The 14,581-nt window shown below is 64.4% G+C and overlaps 3 protein-coding genes across 3 annotated transcripts; 1 reads left to right on the forward strand and 2 right to left on the reverse strand.

The window, feature by feature from the left end:
* GALE (UDP-galactose-4-epimerase) lies at positions 1-2,234 on the forward strand (the record flags this gene model as incomplete). The annotated part of the gene is made up of 10 exons (XM_082296780.1): positions 1-121; positions 193-308; positions 530-643; positions 772-948; positions 1,033-1,146; positions 1,229-1,295; positions 1,380-1,465; positions 1,576-1,653; positions 1,786-1,900; positions 1,978-2,234. 10 exons carry the CDS (start codon positions 1-3, stop codon positions 2,031-2,033), a joined length of 1,044 nt encoding a protein of 347 aa, XP_082152906.1. The 3' UTR covers positions 2,034-2,234.
* Positions 2,235-3,170: 936 nt separating this feature from the next.
* Positions 3,171-11,102, reverse strand: LYPLA2 (lysophospholipase 2). The gene is made up of 10 exons (XM_082296450.1): positions 11,053-11,102; positions 8,692-8,795; positions 7,952-7,983; positions 7,282-7,347; positions 6,874-6,921; positions 6,630-6,700; positions 6,320-6,393; positions 6,082-6,183; positions 5,727-5,903; positions 3,171-5,256 (listed from the first exon to the last, which is right to left on the reverse strand). Exons 2-10 carry the CDS (start codon positions 8,767-8,769, stop codon positions 5,206-5,208), a joined length of 699 nt encoding a protein of 232 aa, XP_082152576.1. The 5' UTR covers positions 8,770-8,795; positions 11,053-11,102; the 3' UTR covers positions 3,171-5,205.
* A 331-nt stretch (positions 11,103-11,433) lies between these two features.
* On the reverse strand, positions 11,434-13,888 carry PITHD1 (PITH domain containing 1). The gene is made up of 6 exons (XM_082296393.1): positions 13,693-13,888; positions 12,928-12,971; positions 12,718-12,795; positions 12,429-12,533; positions 11,934-12,042; positions 11,434-11,732 (listed from the first exon to the last, which is right to left on the reverse strand). Exons 1-6 carry the CDS (start codon positions 13,873-13,875, stop codon positions 11,631-11,633), a joined length of 621 nt encoding a protein of 206 aa, XP_082152519.1. The 5' UTR covers positions 13,876-13,888; the 3' UTR covers positions 11,434-11,630.
* Between the last annotated feature and the right edge of the window lie 693 nt (positions 13,889-14,581).

A 14,581-nucleotide genomic window follows, 5' to 3' on the forward strand; every position in this document is an offset into this window, starting at 1 on the left:
ATGGCAGAGAAGATCCTGGTGACGGGCGGCGCCGGCTACATCGGCAGCCACTGCGTGCTGGAGCTGCTGCAGGCTGGGTATGTCCCCGTGGTCATCGACAACTTCCACAACGCCATCCGAGGTACGGGGAGCCCCATCCTGGCTCGGGCTGTGCCCGACTCCAGCAATTCCTCACTCCCCTCCATCCCCCAGGATCAGAGGAGCTCCCCGAGAGCCTCCGGCGCGTGCAGGACATCGTGCACCAGCCCGTGCTCTTCCAGGAGCTCGATATCACGGACGAGGCCGCACTGCAGGAGCTCTTCAGGAAGGTGAGAGCAGGAGTTGCAGTGCCCTGGGTGCCTCCTGGGCTCCGTGCTAGGGGTGGGAGCCACGGGAGCAGGGAGGAAACGCTGTGCCCCACGTTCCTGTGGGCCATGGAGCCCCCTGGGCTGCCTGAACGGAGCTCCTGGGGGAGTTCTGGCTGGTTCCTGCCTGGAGCTCCCCTCCCCTGCTGCCGTGGCACTGGTGCCCAGCCCGTTTCCCCCTGCAGCACCGTTTCTCGGCCGTGATGCACTTTGCGGGGCTGAAGGCCGTGGGGGAGTCTGTGCAGAAGCCTCTGGAATATTACAGAGTGAACCTCACCGGGACCATCCGGCTGCTGGAGGTGAGAGGAGCCAGCAGCGATCCTGCGCTGCTCCCTGGGGTTCCTCCCTGTCCCGGGACCTGCCGGCGCCTGTGGAGGGCTGGCACAGGCACTGAGCGGGATCCGTGCTGGCCCTTCCCTTCTCCCAGACCATGAAGGCCCACGGCGTGAGGAACATCGTGTTCAGCAGCTCTGCCACCGTCTACGGGGACCCCAAGTACCTCCCCCTGGACGAGAAGCACCCGGTCGGGGGCTGCACCAACCCCTACGGCAAATCCAAGTTCTTTATCGAGGAGATGATCCGGGATCTCTGCAAAGCAGAGAGGGTGAGGAGCTGCCCCATGGGGCTGCAGCCCAGGTCTGTCCCCACCCACGGGGGTGACCCGGCGGCCCCGTCCGTGTGTCCCCAGGACTGGAACGCCGTCCTCCTGCGCTACTTCAACCCCATCGGCGCCCACGAGTCGGGGATGATCGGAGAAGATCCTCAGGGGATCCCCAATAACCTCATGCCCTACGTGGCACAGGTATCACCCCCACAGCCCTTGGGGGTTCACAGGGAGGGGGCCCAGGGTGGCAGGGCTCCCATGGGCCTGTCCCTCTGTGCAGGTGGCCGTGGGACGCCGGGAATTCCTGAGCGTCTTTGGGAACGACTACAAGACGGACGATGGAACGGGTGCGTCACGGGACGGGCGCAATTTCAGATTCCCAAATCCCTGGCTGCACCCCGGGCTCTGCCCTCACCCTCTGCATCCCCCAGGAGTCAGGGATTACATCCACGTCGTGGATCTGGCCAAGGGCCACATCGCTGCTCTGAAGAAGCTCAAGGAGAACTGTGGCTGCAAGGTACCAACCTTGGGCTGCTGCCAGCCCTGGGGGGTGTGGGGCTCCTGATGGGGGCTGAAGGGGAGCCTGGCCCTTCTCCCCTTGATGCATGTCCCTTATCCTCCTCCCAGGTCTACAACCTGGGCACAGGCACCGGCTACTCCGTGCTGCAGATGGTCCGGGCCATGGAGAAAGCCTCGGGGAGGGAGGTAAGGGCAGACCTGCAGGGTCCTGGGCACAGCTGCTCCCACAGACACCCTGATGCCCCCACAGCAGCTCTGGCAGCGTTCCCTCAGCCCCTCTGGGAGCCCCTGGAGCCCACGGTGCTGCTCTCCCTGCAGATCAAGTACCGGATCACGGCCCGGCGGGAGGGAGACGTGGCCTCCTGCTACGCTGACCCCGCGCTGGCCGAGCGGGAGCTGGGCTGGAAAGCTGCCTTTGGTCTGGACAAGATGTGTAAGGGCATCCCCTCCCTGGCATGCTGGGCACTGCCAGGCCCCTGTCCTCCCTCACCTCCCCTCTGCCTGTTCCAGGTGAGGACCTGTGGCGGTGGCAGCTGCAGAACCCCACGGGCTTCAGCAAGAACTGAGCCGTGGCCGAGGGCTGGCCGGGCCTGGGGGCTGCTCTGAGCCAGCCCTGCCACCTTCCCAGAGCTGTCACCATCCTGGGAGAGCAGTTCCAGCTCCCCCTCCTGCCTCTGGCACGGGGCAGGAAGGCTGGAGCATCCTCGGCCTCTCCTCTCCTCATCCTCATCTCCCCAGGTCCTTGCATCTCACAGAGCAGAACCACAATGGAGAACAGAGCCAGGGCCTGGTTTGGCACCCCGGGCATGGAACCCGCCATGGGAAGACCCAGGGGCTGGTGCCAGCCCTGGCTGGGAGCAGGTGCTGCTGGGCCCTGCCTGTGCCCTGGGCAGTGGCTGCATCCAGCACTGGGACCTCTGAGTCCTGCTGAGCCCAAACTGCAGCAGACCCCCCGTTCCCTCCTGCCCCACCTGGCACAGAGAGGGCACCAGGAATCTCTCACAGGGACCACTCACATTCCAAGGCCACCGTGGCTCATTTCCCCAGGCCTGGGCTCCAGGGCCAAGGGCTTCCTCCACCCCCCCTTTTCCCTGACCCTCAGTGTGGTTTTGGGGACCAAATCTCATCTCCCACCTCTCCTGCTGAGCCAGAGAAGCCCCTGCCCAGGGCTGTGCCAGCCTGTCCTGGCTGCCCACAGCCCCCTTTCGGTGCCTGGTTTGGCCTCCTGTGGCAGCCACTTCCCAAACCCCGTTGCCAAAGGCTGCCCAGGAGCCGGCTCTGCCCCCCTGTCCCACACTGCTCCTATTTATTCCTGGCAGCTCCCAGGGCTCCACAGGGCAGGGATGACGCAGGCAGCCCCGTGTGCTGTCAGCTGGATGAATAACTTATGCTCCTAAATTATGAATTGAGCTTTTGATTTGTTTTTAAATAAACTTTCCTACTTTCTAAGTGGCAGCTTTGTTCTGCTTCCCCTCAGCCAGAGCTGCTGCCCCTAAAAATGGCACCCTGGGGCCTCGTGCCAACCCCACTCCCCCCCAAAATCTCTCATCCTGCCTGGCCAGGGATGACGCCAGCTCAGCTCTGGGATAGGTTGAGGATTTATTTCACCTTGATTCTCTGTGGAACGCACGCACACACACACAAAAACCCCAAACATGTACAAGGAAGACGAGAGAAGAAAAACAAAACCAAAAAAAAACCCGAAAGAAAAAAAACCCAAAGCTGTATTGAGGAATGGAGAGAAGCCGTTCTCCCTCCCGGAGTCCCGGCACTGCTCGGGCAGGGAGTGAGCAGGAATGCTCTGCAGAGGGGCCCAGCGGGGCCCCCAGGGATGGTCCCGGGCCCCCCCCATCGCACACGGTTCCAGTTCACAGTCAAACAGGTCAGTCTGTCCATCACCAGCCCTTGGAGCCCCCAGGGAGCTGCAATCCCACCCCTGCCAGCCCCTGGTGATCCCAAGGAGCTGCAGTCCCACCCCTGCCACCCTCTCGTGCCCCCCCCAGCCGAGCAGGGGGGGCCGGGGCACAGCAGCATTAAAACACAGCATAGAAGAGCCAGCAGGGCAGAGCCCAGGGCAGGGGCAGAGCCCAGGGCAGGGGCAGAGCCGGGCTCCCCCTGGTGCCAGCAGCAGCTCTGCTGTTTCAGACTTCCTAAAAGTGGCAGAAACTAAAACCCGAAGCAAAGCCCAAGCCAAGAGCCCAGCCGAGGGCGGGCCCCACGCTCCGACTCTCCGGAGGGCCGTTATTGCTTTGTGCATCCCGGGCAGGGAGAGCAGGGCTGGAGCACAACTGCTGGGGCTGAGCCCCCCCAGAGCCCCCCGGAGCAGCTCCCGAGGCAGCCCCAGGCAGCCCTCGCCTCGCTGGCCCCGGGGCACCGGGCAGAGGCTCCCTGGGGCTGGGCAGGGGGAGCGGGGCCAGCCCTGGGGCCAGGGGAATGAATGTGGGGGTGTTTTAAAAGCCATGATCAGCCCCGGGCGGGGGCTCAGCCCAGGGGAAGAGGGGGTGAGGGCAGAGCTGCTCCACAGCCACTGCCCTGGGCCCTGTGGGAGGGGAGGGTCGGCCAGGAGCCCCCCCAGAGGAGACATTCGGGGCCTGTGCCCGGGGAGCTGCCAGGGACGGGCCTGGCCCCGCACCCCAGCACGATGCAAGCACTCGGGAGGGGACAAGCCACAGGTGAGGGACACTGGTGATTGTACATGGGGGGGCCAGAGCCCCCAGTCCCAGGGAGCAAGGAGATCCCCGGAAGCACAGAGGATGGGGAACAGCAGCACCCGGGCTCAGATGCCGGTGAGATGATGGCTGCGAGCAAAGCTGCTCCTTCCAGCTGCACCAGGAGCCAAACCCGGGGTCCGGGCACCCCACCTCACCTCTCCCTCCCCGAGTCAGCCCAAGTCCACAGGGAAGGACAAGTAGCAGCAAGAGAGACACTGAAGACGGGGCCGATGGCTCCGTGAGTGTAAACGAAGCCTGGGGGCTCCGAGGGTGCAGAGCTGGGCTGGGGGATGGGGGAGATGCCGCTGGGACCCGCGGGGCTGAGGAGGAGGAGATGGAGATTGTAAAAGCAACAAGAGGAGGAGCAGCAGGAAGGAGGTGATTATCTCAGGAGGGCAGAGCTGCCCCAGGCCGATGGTTGAGGGGAGTGTGCGTGTGTGACAGGCAGGGCCGTGCAGGAGGTGCGGGAGCTGCACTGACCCTCCCTGCCGGCCCCGGGCAGCCTTTGGCGGTGCCAGCCCAGGGCAGAGCCTGCCCCGGGGCCTGGAGGCGTCCGCAGGGGAGTCCCGGGTTCCTGAGCTCTGACTGAAAACCCGTGAGTCGCCTGAGCGGAGGCCGAGAGCGCCCAAGGTGCCCCAGCCCTGCCCCGCTCCTCCCGCCGCAGCCGGGCACGTCCCGCCCCTAATACTGGTACAAAAACCCCAAACCCAAGAGGAAAACCTCACCCGCGCCGTGCCAGCCCCGCGGAGGGCCGAGGGGACGGTGACTTCCCCCCGGGAAGCGCTCGGAGCCAGAGCAGGAGAGAAGAGGCCCCTCCCAGACTCGCCTTAGCCAGCTCCGATGTGGGCTCCGGGAGCAGCGGGGCGGGCGGGCACCCCCGGCCGGAGGGGACGCGGTGCGGGGCGCGGGCACGGGCGGGAGGTGCGGTGGGGGGCCATGGCTTCCGTTTGCAGCGGGCGGGTCACGGGGGCAGACGGGCGGCGGCGACCTCGGCCCCCGCCCCGGCGACAGTCCCGAGCGGCTCCGCTCAGATGCGGGGCAGCAGCTTCTCGATGAACTCCTTCACCGCCATCATCTCCTGCGGGGAGTGCGCAGCCCGTCGGCTCCGGGGCTCCCCAAAGGCCGGGCTGTGCCCCGGGAACGGGACCCGAGGCTCTGCAGCCTCCCCCGGGGGAAGTCAGGAACAAAGAGATCTCATGTGTTCCCCACCCTGCCTGACCCACAGTGCTGGGGTTGGTCCCAAAGATCCCAAAGGGAAGAGACCCACAGGAATCACCCAGCCCAGCCCCAGGCCCTGCACAGACACCCCAAATCCCAGCCTGGGCATCCCTGGCAGTGCTGTCCAAACGCTCCTGGAGCTCTGGCAGCCTCAGGGCCGTGCCCATTCCCTGGGGAGCCTGGGCAGTGCCCAGCAGCCTCTGGGGGAAGAACCTTTCCCTGAAATCCATCCCAACCCTCCCCTGACACAGCTCCAGGCCATTCCCATGGGTCCCATCACTGATGACCACCCAGGGGGTCCCATCCCCTCCCTGCAGCCCCAGCACTGACCTGAGGACAGGAACTGTGCATCACGCCGGGGTAGGTTTTGAACTGCACCTTGGTGGGGGTGACAACAGACTTGAGCTTCTCGGCAGTGAGGGCCCCAAAACGCACGGGGATCATGGGATCCATCTCCCCGTGGCACTGCAGGATGGCGATGTCCTTGTTCACGCCGTTGTTCGCCGCCTGCCAGAGGAGGGGACACTCAGAGGTGCCCAGGTGAGGGGACACCAAGCAGGTGCTTTGTTTGTGTCCCCAACACCTCACCCAGCAGCTCCCCTCCTCACGAGGGAGAGCTGCTGGAAAACTGGAGAGCTCCAGTGGGGAAACTGCCCCATCCTGAGGGTCCCTGCCCGTGGGGTACCTGTGGGAAGGCCTTGTGGAGCGGGAGCCAGCAGCTGAGTGCCACGATCCCGGCCAGCTGGTGCTGGCAGGTGAGAGCCGTGTACAGCGACAAGGCACCGCCCTGCAGGAGGGGAGGGTGCAATCAGTGCCATGGGGCAACCAGGGGGATCCAGGGATGGCCTCAGACCCAGCTCACCCATGCACCACCTCCCTGTGAGGATTTGGAGCAGGAATTGGGGTCCTGATCCTGATCTCACCTGTGAGAAGCCCCCCAGGATGATGCGGTTGGGGGGGATGCCGTTCTTCATCTCGTGCTCAATGATTGCTTTAACTGGAAGGAAATGGGAGAAATGGGTCAGTGGAAGGGGAGGGGGGCTAAAAAGCATCACCCCACACCTCAGGGTGCACATCAGGGACAGGCAGGTGCCAAAGATCCCAGGGGAAAGGTTTGCTGGGATGGCAGCAGAGCAGAAACAAAGGAGAGGTGGAAGGAAGACACCTGCTCCAGTCCCAGCGAGGGAGAGGCACCCAGAAGCTCAGCACTCCCCCCTCCCCAAAGCTCCTTACTGTTTTCTGCAGCTTTCTTGATCCCAGCTTCATCCTCAGGTGCATCTGGAGTCAATCCCATCAGGTCGAACCTGGGAGAAGCAGCAGGGTCAGCCCAAACCTCTCCCAGCACCCAGAGCGTGGGGAGGCAGGAGCTGGGTGTGCTCTGCCCTTCCCTGGCCCCAACAGGACAGTGGATTTTGTCTCCCCATCCCTCTCACTCCCCAAAAGGGTCCCACCCAGCCCTGTCCCCCAAAGCACTGACCAGGAGGGCATGACCATCTTCATGTTGAGGGTCACCGGGATCCGGGGCCTGCGGAGGAACGTTTTGGGTGGTTTAGCTCAGGTCTGAGGGGAGCAGGAGGACTGACCCCTCTCCCTCTCCTGCTGGGCCCCCTCCTGCCTGACCAGGGGATGCACAGAGAGCTCCAGTGCCTTCGTCCTTCCCTGCAGCCACCAGGGAGAAACAGGACAGGAGGGGAAAGAAAAGAGCCTCTGGTGCTGCTCAGCTCTGTGGGAACAGCTGTGCCTGCAGCAGGAACCAGCCACAGCAGCAGAGCCAGCCTGGCTGGGCAGCCCTGCTGGGCTCAGGCCACCACCTGCCTCCCCCAGGAGCCTTGGCAGCCTCAGGGCCCCCCAAGAAGCCCCCCAGCCTCCCCAGGGCAGCACTTACGCGTGAGGGCAGATGTATTTCACGTAGGGGAGGCGAATGGAGGAGAGAGCATCGGCCCAGCTGTGCCTGGGGAGGGATGGGAGGAGAGATGAGGCCAAGGCTTGTCCAAGCCATCTTCCTGAGGCTGCTGCCCCCCAACCCCTCCCCTGAGCTTATTTTACCCACCCAGGCAGCCTAAACCCCCCGTGAAGCCCCCCCAACACCGATCCCCTCTGAGGGCAGCACACAAAGCCCCGGAGCTGCAGGCAGGGAGGACAGGGAGGCGGGAATCTCCTGGACAGGGAGAAGCCCTTTGTCACCACCCTGGGACCTCTGAGGTGGCCTTGCACAACAGAGATGCTCTGGTCCGGGCCCAGCCCAGCTGTCAGCCCTGCCAAGGACTGGAAAAGCCGCAGTGCTTATCAGCAATCCCTGAAGGCAGCACAAAATCCACCCGCGGGGGGTGGGGGGCTGCCAGGCTGCCGGGATCATAAATATTCAAGTGCAGACAGCTGCCAGCAGCAATTCCCTGCCTTTCCCTGCGAGGCTGGTGCAGGAATGGCTGCCGACCCCAGCCCAAAGCCCCACACAAATCCCAAAGATGTCCCCAGAGGAAAGCAGCAGCAAAAAGCCAGGATCTGCATTTGGCAAACCACACATCCCAGCTGGAGCCAGCTCCAGGGATACTCACCCCGTGTCTCCAAGGCCATGTAGGAAAATGACCTGTTAAACAGAGAAGGAAGGGAATTAGCTGGTGTGAGAGTGGTGCCCTGGGACGGGGCAGGGCTGGGCTGGGCTGGGCTGGCAGGGAGGTGGCAAATGGACACTTAGTCACCAACTGGAAGAGGCTCAAATTAGCTCAGGACACGTCTGTGCTGCTGGAGCACAGCGGATGGGTGGGTCAGGGATGTCATCCTGCCACAGAGCTGCCACAGGCAGGTCCCAGCTCCTCTGCACAGCAGAGGGACAAGGAGCACCCACCAGAGCAGAGGCCCAGACTGAATCCCAGAATGGGTTGGAAGGGACCTCAAAGCCCGTCCAGTGCCACCCCCACCATGGGCAGCGACACCTCCCACTGTCCCAGGCTGCTCCAAGCCCCATCCAGCCTGGCCTTGGGCACTGCCAGGGATCCAGAGGCAGCCACAGCTGCTCTGGGCACCCTGTGCCAGGGCCTCCCCACCCTCACAGGGAGCAATTCCTCCCCTGTATCACCAAGGACTCACAAATCCACCTCCGCAGGCTTTTCATCTCCAGCTCCAGCAACCCCTAAGCCTCCCACACTGGAGCAAACAGCCCAGCCCAAGGACAGCCACAGAGCCCTCGATGACCCTGCCTTCCCCATGCTGGGCTCCTCTGAACCTGCTGGAAGCAGCTCCCTGTTTTCCAAGGGGGAGCAGCAGGGGAGGGAGGGAGGGAGGGTGCAGCCCTTACCGCGGCGGTCTCCCGCTCTGCCCCTGACACGGTGACAGCGTCGGCGAGGAGGGGGACAGACATGTTGTTACCACACATACACCGAGAGGGATCGACACTGGCACCTGCGGGACACAGAGGTGAGGCAGGAAAACAAACCTCTCACCCGCCCCTTCAGCAACTGCTCAGTCCAGAGGAGCAGCTGTTCTGGGGGAAAATTAAAGAGCAGGTGAAGGCTTTGATGTTGAAGCCCTTGGGACACCTCACACTCCGAGCTGGCAGTGCTGGAGAGTCCAGGAGCAGCAAACGCTCCCCGCGTGGCAGCGGCGGGACGGGCGCGTGGGGGGCTGGAAGTGTTAAAATTAGCCTGGAAATTACAGCTCAGAGCCAAAGTTACTCCTGTGGCTGCCCAGGCAGCGCAGCCTCAGCATCCCTGCTTTCCTGCATCCCTCCATGCCCTCCCGGAGCCTGACCCACATCTGCTCTGACCAGGAAGCAGGAAACTCTTGGCACACAGCAGCACAGGCTCTGCTGCACCAATAAAGGTCCAGCCCTGTTTTATGGAGCTGTTTAGGATGAACCAGAGCACTGGGAGCTGATCTGAGTGCCCCCAGTGATGGATGACACCCTGCCCAGGACAGCAGGCAGGGTCACCACCGCTGTCCTGTCACCTCCTGAATCCCAGATCCCGCAGAGCTGACAGCTCCCACGACACCTTCAGCCACAACAGTCCACGGTGTTTGTTCCCACTACATCACAAATCACAACTCCAGCACCCCACGAGGCCTCCCTGATCCCATCGACCCACCAGGACTAATTAGATCAGAGCTTGGTTAAGGCACTGCCATCATCCCCAGGAGCGGGATCAGCCTCTGGAGCACGATCACAGAATATCCCGAGCTGGAAAGGATGAAGGATCATCCAGCCCAGCCCCAGGCCCTGCACAGACACCCCAACAACCTCACCCTGGGCATCCCTGGCAGCGCTGCCCAAACGCTCCTGGAGCTCTGGCAGCCTCAGGGCCGTGCCCATTCCCTGGGGAGCCTGGGCAGTGCCCAGCAGCCTCTGGAGGAAGAACCTTTCCCTGAAATCCACCCTAAACCCCCTCTGGCACAGCTCCAGCCGCTCCAGAGTCCTGTCCCTGTCACAAAAAGCAGAGCTGCCCCTCGGGTGGCCTTTCCTCATCCTCCACACTCTGCTCCAGCTTCACCTCCCCCAGCGGGTCGAGGCGACACAGGATCACCCCAAACCCTCCCAAAATCCGGGAACCCCAGCAGCCAGCCTTACCCACGAGAAACAGCCTGGTCCCTCTCCCAGCAGCCGGCCAAGACCTGCCCAGCTCGTTCCACCGACTGCTCGTCAGCGGCTTCCCGACTCAAATAAAAACACCGCGAACGAGCAGCTCCCCGGATCTGACACAGACACACGGCCCACGTGCTCGTGTGTACTCCAGGGGCAAAACAACCGGCCAGGAGCCACCGCACCTGCCAAGAACCCTGGCGGGGACACAGAGCCAGAAATAAAAGCATCTTGCCCTGGCAGGTGATGGGATGCGCTCCCTGAGCGCTGCCTTGTTGGGAATCTCCAGGGAAAGCAGAGCTTGGGATGGTCAGAGCTGCCCCAAGCACCGCACCTGGGGATCGCCTGGGATGATTCCGCACCTGGGGATCCCCTGGGATGATTCCCTGGGATGATCCCCTGGGATGATCCCGCCCCGCTGCTGGAGCGAACACAACGGGAACCCCGAGCAACGGGAAGGCTCAAAGCCCTCAGCCGTGCCTGTGCGGGTGTAAAGGCACCAACACAGAACCAGGAGGTGAATTTGGGTCCCATTTGGGCTGTTTGGAGGTGTCGCACCCCAAGCCGGCCGCACCAGTGACACGGCGGCGGGGACGCGCTCATCAATCGTTAATTAGCATTAATTACCGTGCCTCAGCCTGCCCGCCGCCCGGGGCCCGCAGCCCCGCAGGGAGCGGAATCCAGCGGGGGCTGGAGAAATCCCGCCTGGGAGCGGATGGAGGCGGGATCCCCGCGGCCGGGACCGCCGGTTTTCCGCCAAAACCGGGGCTTTGGGGGGGCGGGTTCCCTGCAGGCTGCGAGTCCTCAGCGCTCCCCCGTTACCGCACCGGCACCCGCCAAGCCACAATCGCGGACCCCCGGCGACTCCCCCGGCCTTCTCCCCGTTAATTCCCCGTTAAACCCCGGGAAGGGCCCCGCCGCTCCCCCCCCCCATCCCCGCGGCCCTCACGGAACACACCCCCCCTTCCGCCCCCCCCGCCCGCAGCAGTGGTACGTCCCCCCCCGCCGCGCCGCTGCCCGGTTCCGCCCCCCCCCCCCGCCGCGCCCCGGTGGTACGTGCCGCCCCCCCCCCCCCGCCCGCACCTCTCCCGCGGCCCGGCGCGCGCGCTCCTCGCGGCTCCCCCCTGACGCGCTCCCACCGGAACTTCCGGCAGCGCGGCGGAAGTGACGTCGCGCGGCGCCGGGCGGGACGGGGCGGCCATGGTGGAAACGGGCACCGGGTCCCGCTCGGGTCCCGCGGTGGGGACGGCCCCGGCTCTGGCCCCGACCTCAGCCCCGACCAGGCCCACAGGCGCTTATCGGCGAAAGGCTCCGGCCTTCCCACAGCGCCCTGCCCCCGGCGGCTGACGGGTTAAGGGGACAGGCCCCGGCCTCCACCGCCCTCCCCGCCTCAGCGCCGGCGCCACCCGCGGACACAGCAGGACCGCGACCCGCACTCAGGGACAGCGCACAGCTCTGCACCGCAGCGTGTTTATTGTCAGTCACAGCCGGTACCGGCCCCGCACACGCTGCCCGCGGGCGGCGCCTCCAGAGCGGCTCCGCCGCCTCCTTCGGGCCCGGGGCCGCCTCACAGCGCGCTGCTGTGTCTGTCCCAGAAACGTGGAGCTGATCCGGCGCCTCGGCAAGCCGTTCCTGCGGCAGGCAGGCTTCCGGCAGCCCCGTTAGGAGATGAAGTGAGTCTGGGGGGTGATTTGTTCCAGCTTGTGGTCGGCCGGGTTCGCCGAGGCTTCGTAGTTGCAGATGGTGACTTCGTGGCGATGAGCCTGGGTGGAGATGGAATGTGTTAAATCCAGGGAAAGCAGGATTCCCGTCCCCCCTGAACACCTGGCTGGCAGGAGCTGAGCAATTCCCATCTCACAGATTGTCCATCACACTACCCACACTCCCTTCTCTCTGCTAGAACTGGAATCGACCCATGATCTACAGCCCTTCTTACACTCTGGTTGCTCTCTGCTCTCGCTCACCTCTGTCCACTCCCCTTTCAGGCCTATGTAAAAAATCTTCGTTGTCTCTGCTCCGAAGTTCTTTGGGAAGTGCATGGAGAGGTGGTAAACATTGGAGAAACGGGCAATTCTGAAAGAAAACACACCCTGAGACCGGAGCTGCCACTCCCCCACCTCCCAGGCTCCCACACCATGTGCAGCTCCCCCTGATCTGAGCCAGACTTGGGAGCAAGGGGGGTTTTCCCTCACACCTGTGGGTCAGCCAGGAGCTGGGGACAGGACACCAGGATGATTCTGCACCCCAGGACGATTCTGCACCCCAAGAATTCCTGGGCTGCCAACACAGCTTCTCCCCCCCCCCAGGCTCTGGGAAAGAGGTTCCAGAGGACAGGAAAGAGCTGGGGAGGCAAATCCTACTGAGGGCAGCTGTGCTGACCCTTTCCTAAATTTGGAAGGCCGGACAGAGCTGCTGTGCCAGGGAGGAGCAGCCCCCACGCCCCAGGGTCTGTCTCGTACTTGGTGGGATATTCCAGCTCTCCCGAGGGATCCCGGCTCAGGCTGAAGGTCTGCTCTGCTTCCTTGGCTGTGTCATCAAAGGACATGTGAGGAATGTTCCTGAACCTGGCAAGACAAGAGGGAAACCCAGGGAGTTACGAACAGCAGGTTGGGATTCCTGCCCATCCATCAGCACTGCCAGTGGTGTTCCCTGCTAGAAACTGGATTGACTTCTGTCTTCTCACAATGGCACCAGTTTGCCCCCACAACACCCAACCCCTCTGAGGAAGGGGGAGCTGGTTTTACTCACAGCCTCATCTCAGCCGGGTGCGTCCCATCGTCCTCACCCATCACAATGACTCCTTTTAACTTCACGCTGCCCGTGAACCTGCCCGGACACACAGAGCGGGGTTTTCACCTCTGGCCTCTCCAAACCAGCCCCAGTGCCTCGCTGCCAGGTGAGGAACACGCCCTGCCAGCAGCCAGAACGGTGCCAGAGGTGCTTGGGGACAGAACTTACGGGATGTTGAAGAGCAGCTCCTCGTCATCGTCGCTTTCGACGAACTGGGGAGAGAGAGGAGCAGGTCAGGGCTGGCCCTGGGCACACAGGGACTGGTGGGGGAGCACAGGGGACAGCAGGGGGAACGTGGGGACAGGTGGAGGGAGCACGGGGGGTCACCTCAGTGGGGTTCAGGGGGCACCACTGTACCTCGCTCACAGAATCCCAGAGTATTTAGGATTGGAAGCGACCTCTGAGATGATCCAGTGCAATCCCCCTGCCCAGGAAGGGTCACCTGGAGCAGGTGACACAGGAATGCCTCCAGGTGGGTTTGGGATGTCCCCACAGAGGGAGACTCCAGCCCTCCCCGGGCAGCTGTTCCAGGGCTCTGTCCACCCTCATGGAAAGAAGGGGTGGAACTCGTGTTTTAGTTTATGGCCATCGCTCCTCATCCTCTCACTGAACACTCTGGCACCATCCTCTGACACCCCTTGGGGATATTTTCCGGATTGACGGGATCCCCTCTCAGCCTTCCCTTCTCCAGACCGACCAGGCCCAGCTCCCACAATCTCTCCTCATCAGGGCGATGCTCCAGACCCCAAATCACCTTCGTGGCCTCCACTAGACCCCCTCCAGCAGCTCCCTATCTTGTCCTGAGGACCCCAGACCGGGACACAGCCCTCCAGCTGTGCCTCCCCGGGACCGAGGGGCGGGTTCCCTTCCCTGCCCTGCTGCCCACCCTCTTTCCAACGCACCCCCCGCTCCCACCGCCGCTGCCGGCCCTACCTGTGAGCGGTCCCCGCGCTCCTCCCAGGGGCGGAACACGGTCGCTCCGGAGCCCTCGCGGCGCTCGTTGAGGCACTGCAGGCGCTGCCGGTCGATGCGCAGGTACAGCCCCCAGGCCGCGCCGCGCTCCGCCGCCTCCTCCCCGCAGCAGCGGCACCGGCCGGGCCCGTGCCCGTGCGCCATGGCCGCGCCGGGACCGCCCAGCGCGCATGCGCGGCGCCGAGACCACGCCCACAAAGCACCAGGACACGCCCCCATGTCACCTAAACCACGCCCACAACGCGCGAAGAGACACGCCCTTGAGCTGACGTCATAATATATGCATTGGGCACGCCCTGTAGCCATAGCCACGCCCACGGGCTCCTGTGATAGGCCCGTTGTCCCGTGGCCACGCCCATGTGGGCGGGGCCCGGCTCTGCACGTGCTGAGCCCGCGAACCGTCCGCTGCTCCCGGGGAGAGGTTCCGGGGAGGGTCCCGGTGGTCCCCGGGAAGGGCTCCCGGTGGTCCCCGGGAAGGGTCCCGCTGCTCTCGGGGAGAGGTCCCGGTGGTTCCGGGGAGGGGTCCCGGGGTGAGGTCCCGGGGAGGGGTCCCGGTGGTCCCCGGGAAGGGTCCCGGTGGTCCCGGGGAGAGGTCCCGGGGAGGGCTCCCGGTGGTCCCGGGAGGGGTCCCGCTGCTCCCGGGGAGAGGTCCCGCTGCTCCCGGGGAGGGGTCCCGGTAGTCCCGGGAAGGGTCCCGGTGGTCCCGGGAAGGGGTCCCGGTGGTCCCGACCCCGCCCGGGAAAGCGCGAAGCTGCTTTCCCGTAAAGGCTCCGGGGGTTTTATCCGCGGGGATTGTTCCAAGCAGCGCGGGAACCGGAGCGGCACCCCTGCCGGGATACCGGAGCATCAC

The sequence above is a fragment of the Coloeus monedula genome, assembly GCF_965178545.1.
Source record: "Coloeus monedula genome assembly, chromosome: 24".
NCBI classification, from domain to species: domain Eukaryota; kingdom Metazoa; phylum Chordata; class Aves; order Passeriformes; family Corvidae; genus Coloeus; species Coloeus monedula.